We start from the raw sequence: 25228 nt of genomic DNA on the forward strand, positions 1-25228 counted from the left end.
AAGTTGGAAATGATATCCAAGCAACTTCTCCCAAGAAATGGATTCTAAGAACTGTTAATCTGTACTTAATAACTCAGTTGTGGAAATCTGATTTGATCTTTAAATAGAAAATGTAAGGAAAGTAATGAAAATCAATCATTTTAATTTAGAGGTGGGAAATATTTGTTTCAGTCATTGATTATTCTACCACAATGAACTTCTGAAAAAGCAGAATACAAAGTCAACAGATTGAGTTCATTTTAATTAAATGCCTAAAATTAGCCAAAACTTAAGAACTGTTTCATGTTCATGTCCGAAGACCAAAGTAAAGTTTAAAATCCTTTGGAATTAAAGAAACCCTGTTTTTTTTTTTTTTTTTAGAAATCTGAAGGAATTTAGTTTTTATCAGGCCAACTTACTTTTAAACAGCAATTACATAAACAAGAATATGGCAAATTTATAGATGTTATCTAATAAAATGTATATGTAGAAGACGAAACTGCAATATAGATAGAAAAACTTTAAAAATAATGTGTGTCATATTTAAGACTAGAAAAAAGAATAGGAGAAAAACAGTGTAGCTTTATTTCTTACTGAATAAAACATTTTAGGCTAGTTCTTTCACTGAAAAAAATTAATTGAGTGCCTAACACAGTCATTTCCCAAACTGGTATTTTAATACATACAGAGAATATATATATGAAACTACATATATCCATATAAGTAATATATTAATCCCCAAAGCTAATAGTTAATCATAATATCGTTAGGATACACTGTGTTAGTAACTAAGTTTCTATTAATTATATATTAAAACCCCATTATTATAGATTTGATTTGATTTTTGAATCATGGTCATATAAGCAGAGGTTTTATCCTCAGTTTGATGAGGACATAATATCTTTATAAGTGACTTGAGTGTAAGAAAATATTTAAATTAAGGAAATAGATTATTATACACCCATATGCTAATAACACATTGTCTGTATCTATTTAATGTGCAGAGCCTCTGGTATCTTAACAGAAGATTTACTTATTCAATTGATAGAAATTTGTTTCTTCAGATATTTTATATAATCATTATTAATTAATGAGGTTTTAATTTTTGCACTTGTTAATAATGTAGATAAAATAAGAACAAGGAATTGGATCTATTATTCCTAGAAATGAAGTAAATGACAGAAAAAATTTTGAAAGAGGTTAATCTTAAAACGAAACTCATATGCATGCATGAATATATGTTAAAATAAACCTATCGTATTTGAGGGTGAAAATAAATCTGATTAAAGATTTCCATGTCAAAGCTCAGAGCCTGGAGCCTGTTTTGGATTCTGTATCTCCCTCTCTCTCTGCCCTTCCCCCATTTGTGCTCTGTCTCTCTCTGTCTGTCAAAAATAAATAAACATAAAAATTAAAAAAAAAAAGATTTCCATGTCAAGTGAATATTTCTTAAAAGAATAAATCTCCAGTCTTAAAGCTGAAATATTTTGTCATTTATTATCTAGCTATGAATATAACTTAATTTTAAAACATCTACAACAAAAAAACAATAGAGAAGAGCATATCACTGTTACAAGTTTCATAGGACTGAATTTTAAGGCAGACCTTTTGAAAGCATGCTGAATGTTTCATATTTGATACTGTATTATCCCCATAAGATCTAGCTAGGAGGCAAGGTTACTCTACCATGATGCCAGCTGGTAAATATTTGACATTGGAGTCTCTTAGAACCAAAGGCAGTGAATATATACCATCAGCAGTGTTGTGTCTGAGGCCAAAGGGAACTGATTGAGAAAGATACCCATAGAGACCACTGGCTGCTAAGAAGGATACGATCAGTGCCAGGAAAGAGCACTGCACCTTTTATCATTTCTCCCATGATGCACCCTACTGACCACATGTCAACTGAAAACAAAAATGAAATGAAGATAAACAAGAAGATAGGAATAGAACAGCAAATAAATGAAAACACTTGGTTACTCATGCGATTGAGCAATGGTCTGACCTTTTACTGACTGGCTAGGAGGCCAGTCTTAAGATCATTAGTGTTTTAAAACATTGAAGTGGGAAGAACACAAGTCAGGGCCCTCTCTGCTATGCAACTGAATTAACTCAATACTACTTAATGTATGATAATATTACTTTGCAATTATAATTCAATGATTAATTTAGTTTCTGATTTAAAAGGTCTAATTTGCATTCATCTCCTAGAATCCTACTTATTCGTATTGTAAATTATTCTAGATTGTGTTAATATGGGAAACATGCAAACTGGTTTCTTTTTTATTCTTTCATATACCATATTTGAAAAAAAAAAAAAGCTGAGCTGCCAGCAACTTCAAAAGAAAGGGTTTCTTTTACAAAACACATTTACTCTTATTTATAAATATGAATAAATATCCGGAAGCAAAATGCCAGTTCAAGAATGAATATTTCTAAATATGCTGGCTCGGTTTCATTGACTCCCATCAAAGGAGCATGTTTCTAAACAGGAAGTCTTGTCTTAGTCTTATACACATGGTTGCTTTATAATGGTAAGAAACACTGGCTTTCAAAACAGGATGGTTCTACATGAAATCAACAACATGATTTAAGTGCTGACACTGCTGAGACTATGAATCCAAAGAAACCTGGAATTCAAGGTGAAATTATGATGGTTTCTCTCCTATTGCCAGTTATCATCCAGAACTTAAAACCCATAAGCCAGGACAGAGGGTACACAGGGAGGGGCAAAATGGGAAAAGGCGAAGCAAGAAAGTAAAATCTCTCTCTTTAACCATACTTGATTACTCACGTGTTCCTACTGAAAAGTCAGAAGGAGAGATAGGTCATTCTTAAGGGGGAAAATAACCTAGAGGAATAAGGGATGATGAGGGGGAGCAAATAGGGAAGGGCATTAAAATAGCAGTACACTATAATTTTGCTCCACTTACTCTTCAAATTACATTTTGTAATTTGGCAGTGACCTAAAAGAATTCCTCATGAGATTCTTTCCAATGTGAAAATCTCACTCAGGTTAAACTCAAAGTTTCCATTGTTTGACTTAACACCTAAACGGAGTGATCACTGCAAAGAAATGGTTACAGATTTGAAGGTGATAAGCATACCAAGAGAAGCAAATTTGTTTTGCTTCCATTTTAGGAAAGCAAGTGACATGCAAAAATATCAGGGAAAGATAGAGCAAACAGTTGTGCATCCCTTTATCATTAATGCATTTGTAATTATGGATAATTATCCATCTCACAAGAGGTTGGTATTGTGAGAATCTTTGATTAAAGAAAAAAAAGAAAAAGTGTCTGAAAATGAATTTGTTTTGGAATTGCAAGTATTCTTATCATACTGTCCAAAGTGACCAGTCTAAGTTGCTATTTACATTATATCTATTTTTATAGATATTGTGGAAGACACAGACAAAAAAATAGAGAGAGCTAATAAACTCAATAAGCAGGATTTTCTCTTGCCTGCATCCATTTAAACACTTGGAAAAAGTGGCTTCTGCCACAAACAGAATCTGAGAGTATCTATCTGGGAGTTAGAAAACATCTATTTTTATTTTTTATTTAATGCAAAAAAAATCTCTTCTATATTATCTCATTTTTTTTCTTCTGCAGAACCAATTCCATTGCTTTTTTAACTCTATAACTTTGGTCAAGTTACTTCAGTCTCTAAATATAAATTTCATCCTCTAAAGTGCAGATGGTAAATAGTATTTATCATGTAGAATTTTTTAAAAGACTTGAAAGGATTGTGCCTGGTAAAGATCCTTCTACGTTGCCTGGTACATGGTAAGTATGATTTATATACTGTAATTAAATATATTCTGGAAAGGTTTATTTATTTAATATTTATTTAATATTATATTTAGATGTAATAAAGAAATCTTTCCAAGGATCACCCACCATTCACTGGGTGATCCTTTCACTCTTAAAACCACTTGGAAAGGCATTCCACATATTCAATCACAGCTGATTCTATGGAACTTCTTTCCATTATTGAAATAGCAATTACCCTGCTTCCTCATCTAAATAACCATCTTAAATTATGTTAATATAGCCTATGATCCTTGACCACTGTTCTCCTAAAACTGGCAAATTTTTATCTTTCAGACTAAAATCCCTTGATTTTTCATCCCCTCATATATGCCTTTAAACAACAGCAATAACCGTAACAACAGGTGATCGAAATGGAATCTTAAGTCCTTGTGTTGCTTCAGTTTCAAGTGGTTCTAGACAGTTGTTGGTTTAATAACTGGTATCAATAACTGGTATATCTCCCAGTTCTTCTTTGTGTGGTTTTGCTATATCTAGATATTTCAAAGGAAAAGAAGACCATCTTTGGAAATTTATCTTTATGTCAGAATCCAAAATACAGTTAATAGACCATAAAGCTTGTCATAAAAATAATGCAGAGATACAAACTTTAGATATGAACTATCGATTAATATAATGAATTCTATTTTCTCTATTTTAAAGTATCTTTTCTGAGTAACAATACCGTAGAAATTTTTCCAATTTCCATTCCCATTTAACTTTACTCGCTATTCATTATTCTTACAGATTATCCATGTTTATGCCACCTAAGTGCTAAGCTTTGTGTCTAGAAATGATAAGCTTTATTACTATGAATTACAAAAGTATTATATATGCACATGAATTTATATGGATTTTTATACACTGAAGATACGATTATTTCTTAAGATAAAGTCCTTGCATCAGATTTTGTGAATTATTCATCACAACTAAAACAGGAAATAGGTAATAAAAGAATTTGATACTAAATCTTGTTGGAACAGAGAAGTGGGGGTTGGTGGTAAGCCTTCCCTCAGCTAATATACATAACTACTTATCAAGGAGACTATATTATTTTATGATATTTTCAAGATATTCCATTGAATACTGATTGTACATAGACCTGAGAAGAAATTAGCAAATTCAGTTACTGTAGGATTTTGATGCTGTCTGAGACAGCCTGTATTTGGGTCTCCATAAGAGTTTTATACACTAATGCTGTCCAGTTAGAATTCTCAGCGCTTTCATGAATCTGATTTATTACATTTCCTCTCCCATCATCAGTATTCCCATAGGCAGAAAGCAGATTCATTTGCAATTGTGACATTCAGAAACTGAGTCACTTTCCCTAGAAGGGATGTTAAGTAAGTTTTGGTTTTACTAAATTATGGTGAGAAAATCTAAGTGAGAAAATCTCAAGTGTCATTGTATCATTTGTCAGGCATTAGATTATGCTAAATTATCTCTTTTCTATTCTAGCCAAGAGACAAAAATGATATAACATAAGCCCTGGCAGCTTAAATGTAAATAAAGAAAGCATTATATTGCTATTTCCACATTCTGTCCAATGGCTTGGGTTGTAATCTACAATGAAATATTTTTTGAACTATGTGAATTTCTATCCAGAAACCTGGTAAATGTCTTCCACCTAGGAGATTTTGTGGCTCTGGTAACACAATTGTGAGACCACATTGCTTTTCTCCCTAACCTATTTCTTCACTTAGCATAGGATTCAGAAAATGTGCTTTGATAAATTTTCTTGTAAAGCATACCTCAAAATATAATAGCAAGAAGATTTAACATAATTTTCTAATATCACAGCACCATTTCTTTGAAAAATTTGTTTCAAAAGTTATAAATTTATATATATAACAAGTGCACATTGTTTTAAACTTCAGTGAAAAGATGGAATTATAAAAACTAAAGAAACATACATATTTTGCACATGTGAATCTGAATAAGAAAAATAACATTTATAGAATGCTAAATATTCAGAAATAAAAACAAGATTTTTCTGAGTCTACCCATTCAACTTGCTTTTCTTGTTTTATAACTTCTATGTCATAATATAATTAATTTTTAACCATTATTTAAAACATTTTGTATTCCTGGTTGGCTTTTTTTACAAAACAGAAAAAAAGCCATTGAAACTTATAATAAAGGAGAAGACTTTAGCTTTATATTAAATCATAAACCAAGCTATAGGCTAAAAGACTTATAAGATATTTCCCATAAAAAGACTGAATAATTTTTTTACTGTACCAAAATATTTTAAATGTCATCTTTCAAAATCCATGCACTTCTGTAGTGTATGTATATAAATAAGTAATTCAAAGATATCCTAATTTTGAAAAAAAATGTCTTTTTCTTTAGGTTTTTCATGTTCTAATCAACAAATAGTAAATGCTGGCTCCAAATGTCTCACATGCTCACCAATGTAAGTATCCTCACTTCATTCTGTACATCAAGTTACAAAAGTATTTTAGTAAGTAGCAAACTTTTTCTTTCTTTTCATTGTTGTCAAAATTTCACAGATAATTTTGGTTTCTCATCATTTGAGAGAAATTTTATTCTGGGTAGCCTCTTAGTTATTTTCATTTTTAATAGTTTATCTAATTCAATTTGAAGGTTATTTGGGCTGGAGTGTCTCCAAACTAATTAACTTCATAACATAAAAACTGTACTTCTTGGAGCCCCTGGGTGGCTCAGTTGCTTAAGTGTCTGACTTCAGCTCAGGTCACAATCTCATGGTTCATGAGTTTGGGCCCTGCATCAGGCTCTGTGCTGTCAGCGCTGAGCCAGCTTCAGATCCTCCATCCCCTCTCCTCTGCCCCTCCTCCACTTGTGCTGGAGCTCTCTCTCCCTCTCTCTCTCTCTCTCTCAAAAATAAAAATATTTTTAAAAATTGTGTTTCTTATCTTTGAAGGTATTTAGAAGTATGTGTCTGTTTGTAAACATCTAATGTTTTTATCACCACAGCAATCCTGTAAGACAGGGAAAGGAAGTATTTTACAAAGTAAATTAAAGTTTAGGGGGTGTCACATGACCAAAGTGAACAGAACTAGATGCCAGTTCTTGGAGCCCTATTCCAGTACGTACTTGACATTCATTTGACTGCAGAAGGCAGAAAGAATGTCCCACACACTGCTCATGGACTCTGTCCTGAGGATCAACAGGGCCCAGGGCAATTTGAATAGAATTTCACAGTAATGACTAAGGAATGTGTTTTATTATTTGTGTAGTTCTTCCCCTTCAATATTTCACAGAACTCTATGTACAGAACTCTGTAGGGGGGTAGGGGGAAAATAACATGCTTTTAAACCTGTCTGTATGCATTTCCGGGAGACAGGGAGCTTCTGGGGGACTGAGCAGTCCTAGTCTCAGCTCCTAGTGGAGCTTTATGAATGCTGGCTCTCAGCAGCCCCTCTCCAAGACATCAAGGAGTAGAGGCCCAGCTCCTCAATTTCTTGCCTTCTGTTCCACCCTGGAAGTCTGTCCTCACTTGCTGCCCCCTTGCAATATATCTCTCTGAACTCCTTTTATGACCTTCATGACTTATCCTGCCCTCTAGTGGACTCTGGCCTAGTCTCAACTTCCTGGGTGAGAGATTTTCCCCCTGTAACTATGTCCTCCTTCCATCTTTACAGACCACCTCAAGCACCAGCTCTGACTCTAGTGATTCCTGTCTTACTCAGATTTTTCTCAAAGTAATAACAATAAAATAGTTGTATAATAATAATCAAATAGTAGTAAAACTAATGGTGAGAATAGATTCTTTCAAACAAGTACGTACAGAGAAATAAAGGTGAAACGTCTTATTTTTTCTCATGTTCATGATTATCTGCCATTCGCTTATGGGTATGAAAAAATGGCTGAAGTCTTACATTGCAACTTTACTTAAATCATAAGCCATATCTTGTTTGAGATAATACTGTACCATCTCAATATTAGGTAAAAGATTATAGTAATGTATTAGTTGCAAAAGTTTATTAGAAAGTAAGCATGGTTATTTCAAAGAGGTAAGAAGGATTAAGAATCTCTATCTGCATTAGATGAGTATCATCCACAACCTCTAATTTTTATTCACTTTACTTTGATTATTCCTAATTTTCATGTTCACATTTAGAAAAGATATGACATTCATTAAGTTTGAGGATGTTTTCTTTATTTATTCAAATACACTTTTGGCAAATCATTTATCTGTTCCTTAATAACTTGGCTCCTTGGCAAGTCTGTATGTACATCCTTTTCATTCTAATTGGAATTTCTCATGTCTTCAGAGGGAAAAGCAAAGGGGTCTATTTTAGCAATCAGATCTGGCATCATTTGGAGAGAATATACTTGAGGTCTAGCAATTTCAAATGAATACAGTGTGCCTATCTTTAATATCATGTAGGTCCAGGAAACTCTGGCCAAGAACTCTAGATGAAGGACTTCACAGGCCTTGCTCAAAGAAGGTGTGGCCATTTGAAGAAGAATGGAAGAAAAAAGGTAAAAAGAATATATCTAAGAGAAGTAGGCTTAAGGAAAGAATTTGTAGTATATGAAAATTCTACCAGTATTATGAGACTTCAGTAATCAAAAATACTGCATGCCCTGGTTGGGGTTTGGGGTGGGTGAGGGAATCAGTGACTAAATATCCCTTAAAAAAATTATGAGAAAAATCAACCTTACTATCTACTATTGTTAAAAGAGACAAAATCTGAATGAAATGTAAAGTCATTGACAACCTCTTTTGTGATTGTTGGACTCTTAAAGAAAATAATGGACCTCATATATTTACTGCTAACTCAAAATTTATCATGGGCCTAAGAATTTTTAGTAATACTATACATTATGTCAATAAATATGCTATGAAATAGGTTTTAATCATAACACTGTAATAAAAATTGAGTATATAATAGTATATGTTTGTATAAACTATTAATACATTAAAAACAAATATTTTATAAATGGTCCTTTGGATATTAAAAAATAGCAAATTAACAGAAAAGAAAATATGTATGTATGTATATAATGTATTTGTTTTGCCAATACTTAAATAATTAAGAAACTACCCTGTGATATAACCTGGATCATATCAATAGCCAAGAAATGTACACGTGTTCTCAAAATGCAAATACAGTTTTAATTTAGGCATATAGCTAAAACTTCAGTCATCAATGATAATTTCATAAGATTTCCCAGTTTGTCAAAGTGTTTTACTATTTTTGTCATAGGTTCAGATAAAGAAAAGGAACGTTAAAAAGTTCTGTGGAGAGAGGGGAATAATGATTATGATTATAGAATATTACCATATAATTTTTCAGCCTCAGAGAAATTTAATAAAAATTACTCTGAATAATTATAAGGGAAAGTCAAAGAACTTATGATTGCTTTGTTTTTAAGTCTCTGAAAAATCTTAGAAGTAGTCAATTAGCCTATACTAAGCTTTGATATTACTTCCAGTAAGTGCTGGAATCTTTCAATATGCTAAAATATTGGTAAGATTCTTCTCTCCATAATTACTCCATCAACCCCCAAATGTGTATCTAATCACCATGGTTAGTGAAGTTAATTCAATGCTCTGATCTCTCAATTGTTGCTGGGAAACTCTAATCATAAAATTATAATAACTGCATGTAAAGATTAATGAAACAATTCCACTCAAAAATACAGAGTACATGTAATCCACTGTTTAATAGAGATACTACAGTTTAGTTTAATTTTTAAATGTCTTCATGACTTCAGACATTAAATTATTTTAATTATAGGTAAAATGAACTAAGGATTTAAATACAAATGGAAACATTCCTAGAAAGATGGCAGTTCTTCTAACACGTTTTATCTGTAAATTATTTACTCATATTTAAGTAAAATTTAACTTAGCAAGATGTTTTCCACTATAAATGTCTTCATGTAACTTTTCCATTGACTTTTAGGTCTGTATGCAGGCTCATTATCACATAGGGCAGTAGGCTATCAAAGACCATTATTTTATATGATCATCACTGAGACAAAGGAATACAGAATGCAAATCCTTATAATGTAAATTTTTATGTTGGAATTTATTCAATTTCTAGGATCACTTTTATCAAGGATATATATTTTATGTATTGATTTTAGCACAATTTACTGTCAGTTCCAAATATTTTCCTGAAACAAACTATAATAAAGGGAAAAAAAGATCTCCAAGAAAATAATTATTGGAAGAATACAGAATTATCAATATGGTGCTATTATCTTTGTTTGCTTCTTTTTCTGAAGGATATCTTGGGTTAGAAATGTCTTGACTTTTTCTAATTGTATTGGCTTTTAAATTTAATACTGGTAAAAGAGGAGAAAAGCAATCCTGATAAATGCCTGAAGAGCTATATTAGATCTCAGAGCACCAAGCCACATGGAAATCAAGTGACCTATAACAACAATGTCATGTGGAAATGAGATATTTTGTGACTTATCTTCCACTAACTAGGGCATTATAAAGATGTAGCTGTGCAACTTCACTTTAAGTGTTGTGAAGTTCCCTTTTTTTGTCTGAAATGTACTCCAAAGACGAAAACACATACACATACACACAATCCTACTTTTATATGAAACCAGTACATTTAAATATGAATGCGAATTATAATATTGTTCTCATCAACTACATTGGATATATAATTTATCCTCAAAATATAAATAATTTAAAATAAAATGAAAGTAAAATGAATTATCATTTTAATCAATATAAAAATTATTGAGATGTTTTACATGCTTTCTTTTTATATCCTCAAAATCTAGTATACATTTTGTGTATAAAATATATCTCAAATCAGACTCATCATAATTTAAATACTGAATAGCCACATGTGGCTGCCTATTGGACAGTATAGTCCTAGAAGATGTCATTACTCTTGCCTTATTATTGGAATTTAGAGAATATCTTACTAATATCCAGCAGAATAAATAAATATCTACATAATGAGTGCTCATAGTGGTATAAACTTCTCACTGAGTCAACTAAATAACAGTCATAATCTTACATAATAAAAGAGTTCCTTAATACAGCTTTCTTGTTAACCAAATATAATATTTAATAGTTATAGACCACATGTTTATTGCCAATTTCTAAAACAATTTCATATATAATAATATACTGAACTCAATATTGCATTATCACTGTTAAAACTGGAAATTGTTGTTGTATTTAGATTTGCACTATTGTGTGTTAGCAGGGTATTTCTATATGCATAAAAATATATTCTCTATTAATATGTAAACTTTATTACGTATATATTACAAACACTAATATGTGACTTTGTTAGAGAGTAAACTTTGGATCATTTTAGACATATATCAGCTCATTTAATAATTCTAAATCATACATATTTCTCCAAGAAATTTCTATTGTAATCTAGCCCAGAACTCAAGGGTAGAACTTGAATAAACACTGCTTTTTAAAATTCTAAATTTCATTGGAAAAGCGATTATCTGTGTCTCAGTCAACTTGACTCGACTGTCTCCAAGTCAAGTAAGAGAAGCTTATATTAAACCCAGCTGATCTCTGGCAATTTGAATAACAATTATGGTTTTTAAACGTGGAAGTTCATGGTTGAAGGGGGATATGCTATATTGACCTATTTAAGACTGGATATAGTGTCAAGAGTAATTCAATTCAATGAAACTATAGACAGAAGCTTAGGATATCAACAAGGAGAGAAATTATTATGCCTAAATGTTGAAGAAGCATACAATGATTTTAGGAAAAAGATGGAAAATACTTGCAAAGAGTGACTTCTTTTGCTAGTTACAAAGATATTTTAATAATTTGGGATTTGGTGACCTCTATTATTTATGAAAAAATAGCATTGCTATTTTGAGTTACAAACAAGAAAATAATTTAAAGGAAAAAAAGCCCATTGAAATTTAATTAAAACAAATCATTGCAGTAGGTAATCTTCAGTACTGGTCAGATTATATAAATCATCACTTTTTTTTAAATCACAAATACACCACTTACCCAACTTTTTGCTTCTATCTTTACTCTCCTGGTAAAATCATTATGTGTTTAAAGGGAGAGAGAACAAAACAGGTAAAGCTGCAGCAAAAGGTACAAGGATACAGTCCCTTCCTGGAAAGAGGATTTTGTGGCGAACCATTTCTCCCATAATGCATCCCACAGACCATATATCCACTAGAACAGGAGAGAGGGAAGTGAAGAAAAGGGAGGAAAGTAAAGTTAACTAAGATCATTGATCTCTGAAGGAGGAGGAAAAAGAACAGTTTCATTAGAAGGTACAATTTTTGTCTCCCCCCAAAAGTTGCCCCAAAATTAAAACCAGCACTGTAATATTACATTAACAATGTTTAGCATGAGAACTCAAATTAATTTTTAAAAATTACTTTATGGGTACCTTAGATTGCCTCTGTAGTGCCATAAAAGGGTGATATGGAAAAACAGCAGATAAACCAAACGTGTCTCCATGGTGGGTGGCGGCTAAAAGCCACCAAGAGGTTTTTTATTATTTGCAGGATATAGAGAAAATAATCTTAAGCAACCTACAGGAGTGGCTGTTTCCATTTTCTATTACACTCAGTTACATGGAATAGGGCAACCAAAAACTGCTTTTTTGTTCCCTTTGTTTTGTTTGTTTGTTTGTTTGTTTGATTGGTTGGTTGGTTCAGAATAAGGTACATGCAAGCACATCCAAGAAACTACGAAATGGCAGGAACCGTGGTTTACAGGCAGAAGTATTGGAATCCCTGGTATTCAGGACTTAGTTTTTCCTTCAGAGGTTATCCTTGTAATAAACATCAGTTTTAGTTTCTATTTGAAGTATTTCAAAAATAAAGATACGATCAATTAGCACATATATAAAGGAGTCATCTGGAAGTAAAGTGAAAAAAAGTATTAAAGGTGTTTAAAAATTGTTTTATTTATTTGTTTGTTTTCTTTATTTCTCAGTTGTCCCAGTTGTTAACAAAACATGCTTCACCTTCTCTTACCAATCTTTACCCTCTTCCAACTTGCTTTTTAGTAAGGATCAAAGGAACTTTGGGGCAAAGACATTAGGCTGAAATGCTCCTTGGGGAAGGAAGGCAGGGTTAGGTGCACAGGATAGCCAGGCATGCCTGATGTAGGAACAAGCGGGTGTTTCTGCATGATAACCTTCCTCTCATATGCAAGAGGGCAGCACAAGGGTGTTAGCTACATCTTCACAAATCTAGAGAAATGAAAAAGCTAAGGACGTGACTTGCAACCTTTTCTAGTGAGAGAAGGAAAATGGATGAAATTACATGCCATTTGTTCTGCAAAGATCTGGAACACCATCAATAGGCAAATGCAGCCCCTAACGCCAGACCTCTGTAGATCCTTGATTTCTTGAATTTTTTAATTAATTCCCCTTTGACGTTTTACAAGTAACCTGTGAAAAAGGTCTACAAATGTCTTCTTTTCCGAAGAAGTTAGATGTGGTTAGATTATTCCTTGGGAAGAGGACTAGATTTGCCTCTTCCAAGTCAAAAAGTAACAATTCTGCCATTGCTCACCAAAGTGAACCTGACCTTCCTAAGAGCTGACTTTTCACTTTCTTCTGCACAAGTGCACAAAAGTATTGGCTCTCTTCTAATGTGAAAGTACACAAAGAAATTTGTTTAAACTGGTGACCAGGGAATTTTCATAAAGGTACCCTGTAGCACCTGCACATAAAAATATATAGATAATTATTTTTGTAAAACTTACAAAAAATAGACTGCTAGGAATTAAATAGAATAAAACATAAAATAAGCATGAAATGTACATTTAGGATATATATATATACATATATATATACATATATATATATATGTATATATATAAAATCTTAATTTAAAAGAATTTTAATTCCTAAATATATTGGATATATATTTTTAATATGCTACATTACTTATTAGAGATATTCTTTTCAAAATAATGTACTTCAATGCATTCTAATAGGTATTTTATAAATCCTTTAATAAAATCAAATTGCAATACATTTTGAGGATTCTACTTTTTCTTTTGAAGTGTTCATGAATACTAGAAGTAACATAAAATTTAATATTTTCTCTATGATTCAGAATTTGGAATTACTAGGTAATTGCTATCCTAAATATTACTTACAGAGCAGTTTAAAGCATTGAAGAGACTCTTACCTAACTTGAACAATTTGGATTATTCTAAATTGATTATCCAATGAGCATTTGTAAAGATTCTTGCTCCAAGGCTCTGTGATATCTTTTTGTCTTCTCCTAGGAGTAGAGCCATCAATCTAAGATAAGCCATAAAGCCAAATGGCTAACTGTAACAGACAGATTTCTTCCTGTTTTCATACTCAAAACTCTGAGTTGAGCTGCAACCCAAACAGCATTTTTTCTCAATATCTACAGCATGTGTGCTAATCCATATCTGTTTTCAGATGCCATCCACAATTCTTTTTAGCCATAACATTTTAGTGTTCTTGCAGCAAAGCTTACTTTTCAGAAACATCCTTCACATTTTTAATGAATGATTCTTCATAGTAGTGTTTTTAAACACCTCTTAATATGAAAGCTGGCAACCCTATTAAAAATATACATTCATATGCATGAAAAAGAACACTGCCCTTGGCCATCTAAAACATATGCACATTTTCTTCATGGTTTCTGTGACTGCTATGCAGAAGCCTCCTTACCGTTCTCCTTGTAGCCCATTCCCAGAATAACCTCAGGGGCTCTATAATAACGGGTAACCACATAAGGAGTCATCATGAAACTTGTGCCTGCCGTCCTGGCGAGTCCAAAGTCGAGGATTTTCAATGTACAATCAGACTTGACTACAATGTTACTTGGTTTTAAATCCTGACAATAGGAAAAAGAGAAGAAATTAAAAGCCAGAAGCAAACGGAACATATGATCTCTATCTACTCAATTAATATGGCAGTCTTGCAGTAGTATTGATAGGGCTCCCCTTGCCTACAGAGCACAATATAAAGCAAATGATTAGCTTTTTATATATATTTTTAAGTATCTTCAAAAACTTATTAAACCCAGAAGAGAAGTGTACTATCAATTTTACAGTTTAGGCTCATCTTGGGAAGAGCTCTTAGAATAAATAACATATCATTTATTGTCATCTGTTAGATTTTTCCTTATGGCAACATAAACCTTTCAGCTTATTTTTCATTTCTTGGCCTGACAGAAGAGTGAATCAAGGCAGCTGTCTTTGTACTGCCAGCAACAAACTGTGGAAATGAATGGTCTTATTTCAGCTGCACATATGACCTCTGCCAATCAAGGGCCTAGAAAACATGAGGCTTCTCAGAAGCCAACTCTCAATGAGCCGAAACAAAATGCTAAACGAAATCAACTGAAGTATAGCTACAATTTTCTTCTGTATGTTAGTGGACTTTGTGCTAGTTCTATAGTCAAAGAAATGAGGAAGTACATTATATTCAACCTACCCCCCGCTACATAAAGAAAACAATCTACAGTTGCTCTCTCTCTTCTCCAAAGGCACTTTAATTATAATTCTGGAGTATGTATTCTTACCCTGTGAATAATTCCAGCAGAGTGGAGGTGCTTGATGCCACACAACATTTGGTATAGCAGGTAAGACATTCGCTCATGGTCTAATTCCATCTGAATCACCTGACACAAGTTGGCATCCATCAGTTCCATTACTAAGTAACTGGGAAGTAAATCCACAAGGTTAGTCCCAAATCACAAGATCCATGAAGTCCTTCAAATAGGTCAGAATCCTCTCCCAAATCTGTAAGTCTTCCAAACTTCTCAGTTCTACCTTTGATTGAATTGAGAACATGAAAACTTTCCAAGTATTACATATATGTTAGCCATGGTAACTCTACCACGAGGTCACCAGCAGAAGCAGCATTTATTAGTGTGTGGTTCCTACCCATATATTTTCTACCTTCATCTTGTCCTCACGTTTCCCTGAATTCACTGAACTGTTTCTTGAGTATTATGATTAGAAATTAAAGAAAAAAAGTCAGGGGTCATCTGGGTGGCTTAGTTGGTTAAGTATCCAAATCTTGATTTCAGCTCAGGTCATGATCTCACGGTTTGTGAGATAGAGCCCTGCATTGGGCTCTGCACTGGGCAGGGAGCTGGCGTAGGATTCTCCCTCTCCCTCTTCCTCTGTCCCTCCCCTGTTCATGCATGCATGTGTACAAACACTCTCACTCCCTCAAAAAAAAAAAAAATAGCATCTCCTATTAAATGCAATGTATCTGTGCCAAACAAGACAATGTGTTAAGATTTACTTCCTCTCCTCTGCTATTGTCACTATACTTCTAGATAGGTTATTTTTGTACAAAATCAAAGGCACCACAAAAAATAGAAATAAAGATTTAAAAATTATTTTTATCATATCCCTTTTCTTGATATTTCTCAAAGTGAATAGACTCATTCCAGAAAGCTCACAGAATCAATTAATAATAAAAAATACATAATAAATAATAAATCTTCTCTGATTGAACCAAGAACATAGAACAACAAAGCACAAGTGCCAGAAGGCCAAAAAGAAGCAGAAGTATCTTTCCAGGAAGGAACACCAGAAACAGAACCTTCTGTTCTATCACTGGATCCCTTTCATTTGCTGTCAGCTCTTAGTTCCCTTTAATCTCTACAAGAGATTTCATCCACTGATGTATATCAATTTCCCTTGAGTTATATAAGTGCTATGCTCTTCCTTCCTTCATGAGTTTTGTTACTTACACATCCTGGAACTCCTCCAGTGTTTTCTGGGGTGTGAAGACATTTAATAAACTAATAATCTGGAAAAGAAATAGTAGAAGGGACAGAGGAAAGAGAGAAAGAAAAAGGGAGAGATTGAATTATTCAAAAAGCATACTGAAACAAGTATTTAATCCAACTCAAAGTCACACACTAGTGCTATGGTAGCAATAGAAAAGTTGGGAAAAAACTTCTAGAACTGTTTCACAGAACATAGAAAAATGTACTCAGAAAGGTCATATATATGATATCTGCCTTTGGGTTAAATACAATTAAAAACGCTCAAATTCTTAGGCAGAAGGAAGAATCAGAGAAAATATATAATTGTGTAAATGCTTTAGAGTGTGATTCTCCTTGGTAGAATATAGAGTTGTAATGCAACTAAGCAAAAATGGAAGGAAGCCATGTAAGAAAAAGATGGGCAGCAGCAAAACACCCAACAAGATGTAGCAAGGTCATGGTTTTCCTCCAAATGAACAAGACGGTGCTCTAATTTAAGATTTTTTTGTGTGTTACTACTTTAGTTTCTTTTGCTTCTATTTCACACACAAATACTATTTAAACTAATGCTATACTGATATGTTTGGGGAAATGTATAATATCCTGGATGATATCAATAATGAATTTAGTGGAAAATGTATTTTAAAAGTTACTGCAATTCTGTCTCTTAAATTTTTTGTTGCCTGCTTTGGTTATTTTATATATTAGGTAGCAAAGAAGTTTACCTTCTAGCATAAGTAAATATTCTCTACTAACGTCAGTGGGACATAAAAATAAAAAATAGGGATAACGATCTTCTCACAGGATAGATGCAACCATTTCACAAAACTGGATAAGTACAAGATTAAGATTTAAACATCTTTAAACTAAAAATTAATAAATTTTGGTAAATTTTGTAAGTGGTATAGAAACATATGAAATAATGAAAACAAAACAAACTGATTATAAACATCTGAGAAATGTGATCAAGTCCACAGAATGCTTTGGGTCACATGTAGTTTTCATTTGTTGAGGAATTATTGAGAAAAAATTCATAGTACAATGCATATTTTCATACACACACACACACACAAAATGTATATATGGCAATGGTTATTACATATTAAGAAAACTATGATCATCTCTTCTAAAGGAACCTTAGGTTCTTTAGGTTATGGAATATGCATATAGAAATAAAATTATTTCAAAATATCTTTGAAACTTGTGATGAAAGTGTCTTATTCTGTATACTGATAGTGTGTGCTGAAACAATGTGTGATATATCTGTCATTGTATGTACATCAAACATATACAGTGGGTTTGTTTTTCTAGTATTTTATCAATATTGCAAAGTAATTCATCTTGATATTTGGTCAAACAAAAACATCAGAGATTGTGCACAGGGCACACACACACACAACACACACAAACAACCCTTAAATATGGAAAAATGCTAACCCATAACACCTGGTAAATAATCTAGGTATTTGAAAATTAATTTAGAAAATAGCATTACAATTTTGAGTAAATCAAGATTATTTTAAAAGGTTAATTCCTCACTATGAATTCTTATTTTCACTGGGGCACCTGGGTCACTCAGTCGGTTAAACATCTGACTGTTGGTTTCAGCTCAGGTCATGACCTTGCAGTTCATGAAATGGAGCTCTGTGTTGGGCTCTGTGCTGACAGTGCAGAGCCTATTGGGATTCTCTGTCTCTCCTCTCTCAGCTCCTCCCCAACTGGTGCTCGCTCTCTCTCCTTCTTTCTCCCAAAATAAATATATAAAAACTTTTTTGAAAAATTCTTATTTTCCCTTTTACTATGCCCTTGCTTCATCACCTTCATTTTCTTTGATTTCTCTCTGTTTTTTCTTTGCTCCCTTGTAAATTCTAATTCTTAACAATAACCAATTAAAAATTGTCCCTTTAGAAACATATTATCACAGGTATTTTCATTTTAGTTCAACAGTTTCACGCAGGAATCTGATTCAGTTCCTTTATTCCGACATATTAAAATGCAGATACGAATTAATGTTTGTTATGGCTCCACAATCACATTAGCCATCATTTCCTAGAATTAGGTATTCATTCTCTAAATGGATTCTCTTCTCTATTATTAAAGATTTAGTTGGGATTCTTCACTGTTTTACTTTACTTTCCACAGCATTTACAGAGTTCTGCATTCTGACTGCTTTTACTTAATATTACAAGCACTCGTGTGGAGGGGCGCCTGGGTGGCTCAGCCAGTTAAGTGTCCAACTCTTGGTTTCGGTGCAGGTCATGATCTCATGGTTCATGAGTTTGAGCCCGATGTTAGGCTCCGCACTGTCAGTGCAAAGCCTGCTTGGGATTCTCTGTCTTCCTCTTTCTGCCCCTTCCCTGCTCATGCCCTCTCTCACTCTCTATAAAATAAACATTTAAAAAAAAGTACTAATGTGGAATTTACATTTGGTCATAAGTGAACTTCCTTTCATAAGTGAACAAGTTCCAGATATTTATTTCCATAGACATATACACATGCACATGGAAATACACACATAAAAGGGGGATAGCAGGAAGAAAACCATTTACAGATAATCCTTTCAATTGGGAACTTCTTTTTAGGTATCATAAACATGAACTTCTACATTTCAGTCAAGAACAGGGAGGATGATTTCCTCAAATGCACCAAGTAAGTGGAAATTTCTCCACAATGTGTTTATTGCATTATAGGAGCTGAAAGGAAGATGAGGGAAATATAAGTATATGAAAACACTATCAAAATCTCCCATACTGCTGCTTCACTGATTATATCTATCCATTTTCCATTGCCCATGGTATTTCTCATCCTCTCTGCTATGATAAAAATAGATTGCATTGGCCATGTTGTTAGTCTTGTTCCTGCCTTCATTTAACATACTGAAAGAACAAATTGGTTTAGTAGAATGACTTTTCTTATGAATCATCCTTTCCATCATTTATAGTTACCTTCTAGAAGTCTTGTGTTTCTTGCATGGCAAAATTAGAGATGGGTACGTACTTCATAAATTTGCCTTTTTAGTGAGATCTTTCCTGCTCAATCTATTTTAAAAAGTAAGCCCACCCACCAGCACTGACCAGAATAATTTTCCTTTTGCTTTGTTTTACTTACTAGTGCTTATCACCATCTGACATTCTATACATTTACCTATTTTTTAGACCATCTTTTTCTCTCATCAGTACAACATGAGCTCCACATGGTCAGGGATTCATTTCTGTTATCTCTACTGATGTAATCTTAGCATCTAGGTTTATACATGGGGCACATTTTATTTAACAAACATGTCAAATGACTGAACTACAAGTCATTGGAGTAGAGTAATAGAAGAAAAGAGAAACACTGTCATCAGAGAAACAATCCACATATTTGTATTTCAAACATCTTGCAACTAAACTCTTATACATTTGCTTCTTCTTAGTGCCAGTGATAGATGGTTGGCCTTATGACAAATCCACTTGCTTATAAAACTGCACTGATAATTTTATATATTCTGTGTGATTTTCATACTTAAGAAAAACTATGCAGACTTATAGCTATTTTTATAGTTTTATTATAATAATTTGCAATTATTTTCATTATACATTTATATGTAATAAATTATATGCACTGTACTTATAAATTATTTATTAATAATAGTCATTATTAAAATAATGAATTATCTCCCCTGTATCCTTACTAAAAGTAATGGGAGCATAGAAAGAATTCTAGAGGCCTTTATCTGCAAATGTAGAAGCTTATATACTCTGAAGTGAAGAATGTGATATAATGGTATACACCCTACTGAGTTCCCATGAGAAATGCTCTTGATAATCCTGTTCTGAAGTGCTTTGCAGATACGTTCCTGTGCATTTGCCCAACTCTACAAAAAAACAAGATGCTGAAGCACAGTGGGTACAGTAAACATTTGAAGGCCACTGACAGACTATAGTCAAAAAAAAAAAGGAGATAAAAATCTTCACCTGTTAATAATAAAGAAATATAGTATATTGTTCTATAGGATATTTTAGGGTTTTGTATTTGTTTGTTTTTTATTGTTTTCGGAAAAGTATGGAGCTCTCTGGTTAATTTGGAGCAAGATACCCAAATATGGTTAATTTCATAGCAGGAAAATATCTATCAAATTCATCCTCTCACACCATATGGTTTTTAGATGGTTTTTAAGCAGAAAGTTATCATGAGGACAATGAAATAAAATGTAGCATATGGACTGGATAAACAATCTTAACAGGCAGACATTACAAAGTAAAGAAAGCCTTTCCTGCTCAAGTTGGCACACAGATTTTCTTTCTCCCATCTCACAATCTCCCACTGCCAGAGGTTTAAAAATAACTCACGTTTTTATGGTTCACACACTTCATGAGGACTAGCTCCCGGTAAGCTCTCTTGGCATGCGTTTGGTTCTGAAAGGGTCTGCTGAGCTTCTTAATGGCCACATTTCTGTCAAGAACGGCATCATACGCAGCACTGCAGAAACCCAAGAGCAATCCAGAATTAGGAACAAAGAAGCCCATAAAATTCCTGTCTACGGATATGGGTAAAGGATATGGATAAAGAAAATACTATCCTGGAATCCTACTCAGATATCTTCTCTTCAGGTCACATGCCAATCAGGCTGTAAATAAAGACCTAGGAGTGGGGTGCTTGGGTGGCTCAGTTGGTTGAGTGTCCGACTTCGGATCAGGTCATGATCTTGAGGTTCAGGAGTTTGAGCCCACCGTCGGGCTCTGTGCCGACAGCCCAGAGCCTGCTTTGATTTTGTGTCTCCCTCTCTTTTTGTCCCTTCCCCGCTCACGCTCTGTCTCTCTCTCCCTCAAAAATATAAATAAACATAAAAAAATTTTTTAATAAAAAAAAGTAAAGATCTAGAAGTGACTAGTATCAAACCATTCTACTTACTAAGAAAAGTAAAAAAGGACAGTATCTTGCCCACTCACCCCAGAAAGAAACCCAGCATAAAATTGCCTCCTTGATTGGGAGACAAAACAAAAGTGCTCCACTCTCCCACCAGCCATGTGAATGTGGCAAGTCATTTCATCTCTCTTGGCTTGAATTTCTCATTTAATAACATGTGATATTTAGGTTTTCTCTAGCTATAAAACTCCACTGTTATTTGGTTATTTTAAGAGAACATTATTCTTTCCAGTTTTTAAGGTATGACATTCATTGCCATGAATGCACAGGTTGGTTGGTGCTCAAGTGTACCCATTAACAATAACAAAGCTGAAAATAAGGAATCCAGTAGGAGGGTTTTTAGAGCATAAATAACTGCATTTCAATATGAAGACAGAAATGGATGCTACTAGCATTTGAAGCTTTCAAACTATTTGAGAATGAAAATCTACTATGCTTTGAAGGCAATCAATTTTTAGTGCTTTTTCTCTCATAGTAAAGAATATACGGATCTGGAGATCAAATAAGGAAGTGAATATCTTCTTGGTATTTACCTAATGACTCACACACAAAATCGTTTTTTGTTTGTTTGTTCATTTTTGTTTTACCCCCATCCCTGCAGCTTCAGATTGTGCTGGATTTTGTCTTAGTTGCCAGAAAGGAATGCAGCAATCAGTGTCCCCTACCATTGATCTGTTGAATTGGAAGTGGTATTAACCATTCAGTATTCATGCCACTAAACTAAAAGATAAAGAAAGGGGGTGGGGTGCCTGGGTGTCTCAGCTGGTTAAGCATCTGACTTTCGCTCAGGTCATGATTTCACAGTTTGTGGGTTCAAGTCCTGCACTGGGCTCTCTGCCGTCAGCACAGAGGCCGCTTCAGATCCTCTGTCCCCCTCTCTCTCTCTGACCGTCCCAAAAAAAGATAAAGAAAGGGGTTACTGTATTGTAAGATAATGATAGATTAGTGGGATAAGGTTCGACAAGATCTTAGAAGTCATCTGGTCCCTGACTCCATTTAATTATTCCATTTAATACTATTCTTCTCCAAAATATCTCCATCAAAAGTTTGACCAGTCTCAGGGCACCTGGGTGGTTAAGTTGATTAAGCATCTGACTTCAGCTCAGGTCATGATCTCACAGTGCATGGGTTTGTGCCCCGCATCAGGCTCTGTGCTGACAGCTCAGAGCCTGGGTCCTGCTTCGGATTCTGTGTCTCCCCTCTCTCTCTCTGCCCCTCCCCTGCTCACACTCTCTCTCAAAAATAAACATTAAAAATATTTTTTTTTTAAGTTTGAGCAATCTCTGCTTGAGCATCTCCAGAAACATGGACCCCTTTAATATCAAGGCAGCTTTGAGAGTTGGAAATGTCACCATTCTAATAAGCATAGTTTTATCTCTGTGGTTCATATTGACCACTCTCAGCTCTGAATGCTGGGGTAACTCTCAAAATAAAATACAGTATTCTCTTTTCTATTATGGTAGGTCCATAATATTTGAAATCCATTAAAGGCCTGGGCATGATCTTTGACCTATAGCTATAAGTTTTTCTTATTTTTCCCCTAAGTTTTTTTCTTTCTCAAGTTAACTATCACCAGTGTCCTACCACCATTTGTCAGAATGTCATTTCAGGTCCTATCACCATCTGGCCAGTTTCCTCTGAATATACTCCAGTGTGTTGATATCTGAAAATGTGGATCCTGAACTAAATAAACATTGCTAATCCAGGCATGGAGTGTCAGCGAAGATTACGGTAGGGCTATCAATTCCTTCATTCATTTACTAGCTCATTCATTCTGTTGACACAGTTAATATAACTAAGTCTCCCTTGGCTTCTTTGATAACTATGTCACACACTATTGACTCACAGTGAGCATGTTAATTAAAAATGTTGTCTTTTTAAAAACCTGTGCTGCTTTTCACCTCTTCATGTTAGCACTGATACTTCTGTTCTTGTGTTTGTTCTCATTAGCCTACCGAGAGCAGCACAGGTAAAGGAAAGAGTCAAATGGGCCTACATCTTCTAAGCAGTACCAAAGAACAAAAGTGAATTCAGAGGAAGAAAACTTGTTTTCTGAAGTTAAGAAATTGTATCAGCAGGAAACTGATCAAAACAATCACCTTAAAGAGAAAGAATACATTTTAGTCCAAAACAACTTAGCTGAAGTCATTAAATTATCTTAAAAAAGAACAGCAATCAGTCATGCATTCCTAGAAAGAAAAATCAGGAGGCAAATTCTGGCATTGTCTGGTCAAATAGGAAAGTGTCTTTCCAGGTAGTTCCAGGCATCCAATCAGCCAGGCAGACGTTTACAACTGTATTGATTGTCAGAGACTATGGGCAGTTAGCATTCAGATCAACATCACTTTATACTGATTCTATCTTCTTGCGGTCAACATTCTGCTCATCATGCTCCCCTTTGGATCTTTGCATACAGAATATTGCCTATATCTGGTCAGCTTGACTGGCCAATGCAGTTTTACTATTGCATTTCTCATAGTTTAGTACATCGGCCTCTGGTTTTTTATATAAGCCTTTAGTGAAGGCTGGTCACTGTGAGTCTGAGTCCCTGAGATACTGACCAGATCCTGCAGGACAGTGGGCCAGCCTCCAACTTCACGGGGAATGGCTGAGAAAATGCCATCCTCTGGGGCTCTTGGCAGGTTCTGGCCAGTTTCTGCCAGAAATGTTGTGGTTCTCTCCCTCCCTGTGGTACCTCTTCCTTAAAGTTATTTTAGGGATGAATCTCAGCACTGTTGTTTACTAGATGTGGAGCTATGGGCAAGTCACTTACACTTTCCAGCATTAGTTTCCTCACATTTGAAATGGAGATAACAACCTGACAAGATAATTGTAAGGAGTAAGTGAGATAATAATGCAGCTATAGTGCCTCACCTAGAGTAAGCACTAAATAAATAATGACTATTACTATTTTTAAAATAGTTCTTGTTGGAGTCATTGTGTAAGTCAGGGCAGGATAAAATATTAATTCCTATGGCATGTGCTACAACCTGACATGTATCTACTAATCATCAGTTTTTAATCTTTCTACTAATTACACATCCATTCACCTATACCACTATCTTGGCCACATTTCATAAGTTTGTCTGGTGATATAAAAGTTAAGGGCAAAAGCCTTCTTAAAATCGAGATACATTATAGCCATGTAGTTCTATTACTTTCCATTTTAATAGGTTATTCAGTATGATTTGCTTTGAACGGACCCTTTATTCCCAGGGATTGCTACATCCTTTCTTAATAGCTCACAGGGTGTCTTTTGTAACCAATACTAAGACTAATGTCAAGCTCAGCAGATGTCTCATAATCTCTTTCTTTCCATTAAAGAAATTGGAGTGCTTGCCTGTTTACAGTTATATTGAATACTGTGCTTTGGGCTCACTGAATTTCCATTCGCCACCTTGCATCATGTCTTCTTGTACAGAAGGGACTTGGAAGTTAAATGTACAATTCCCAGATACTCTGCAGTTAGTGGTCTGGACTCCAGTAAGGTCCTGCCACACAGATACAGCTAGGAGAGATTTGTGAGGCGAAAGGGAGGGTGGTCATCCTCTAACATTTCTGGGTTGGCAAGCAAGGCCTCATGGAGATATGAAATTTTCTTCTGTAGCAGTGACTCATTCCCCAGATTTCTGGGTGAGAGAAGGGGTTGAAGCAAAGGCAACAGTGGCCTCCAGGTTGCAGGCCCCTGTCACCAGCATCATGGGGTAGCGACAACAGCAGTATTAAGTACACAGTTTCAGCTCTCTGATTCCTAAATCTCAGTTACAACCATGTATTCTGGAAGCTCAGTGGTTCTAGGACACTCTCAGAGGTAAGAGCTCCCCTTGTGATTCAGCTCTCCG

General features: G+C 34.3%; 1 protein-coding gene across 1 annotated transcript in view; it reads right to left on the reverse strand.

Annotated features, from left to right (window-relative positions):
- LOC125916877 (mitogen-activated protein kinase 10-like) overlaps positions 1 to 25228 on the reverse strand; it is an 83706-nt gene that overhangs the window by 13134 nt on the left and 45344 nt on the right. The window contains exons 2-6 of the mRNA XM_049623139.1: positions 20810 to 20939; positions 16461 to 16519; positions 15276 to 15414; positions 14420 to 14585; positions 11851 to 11922 (exon numbers count right to left, since the gene is read on the reverse strand). Coding sequence (XP_049479096.1) covers positions 11851 to 11922; positions 14420 to 14585; positions 15276 to 15414; positions 16461 to 16519; positions 20810 to 20939 — 566 coding nt within the window. The remainder of the gene's footprint in view (positions 1 to 11850; positions 11923 to 14419; positions 14586 to 15275; positions 15415 to 16460; positions 16520 to 20809; positions 20940 to 25228) is intronic.

Source organism: Panthera uncia, unplaced genomic scaffold (genome assembly GCF_023721935.1).
Source record: "Panthera uncia isolate 11264 unplaced genomic scaffold, Puncia_PCG_1.0 HiC_scaffold_1285, whole genome shotgun sequence".
Taxonomy (NCBI): Eukaryota; Metazoa; Chordata; class Mammalia; order Carnivora; family Felidae; genus Panthera; species Panthera uncia.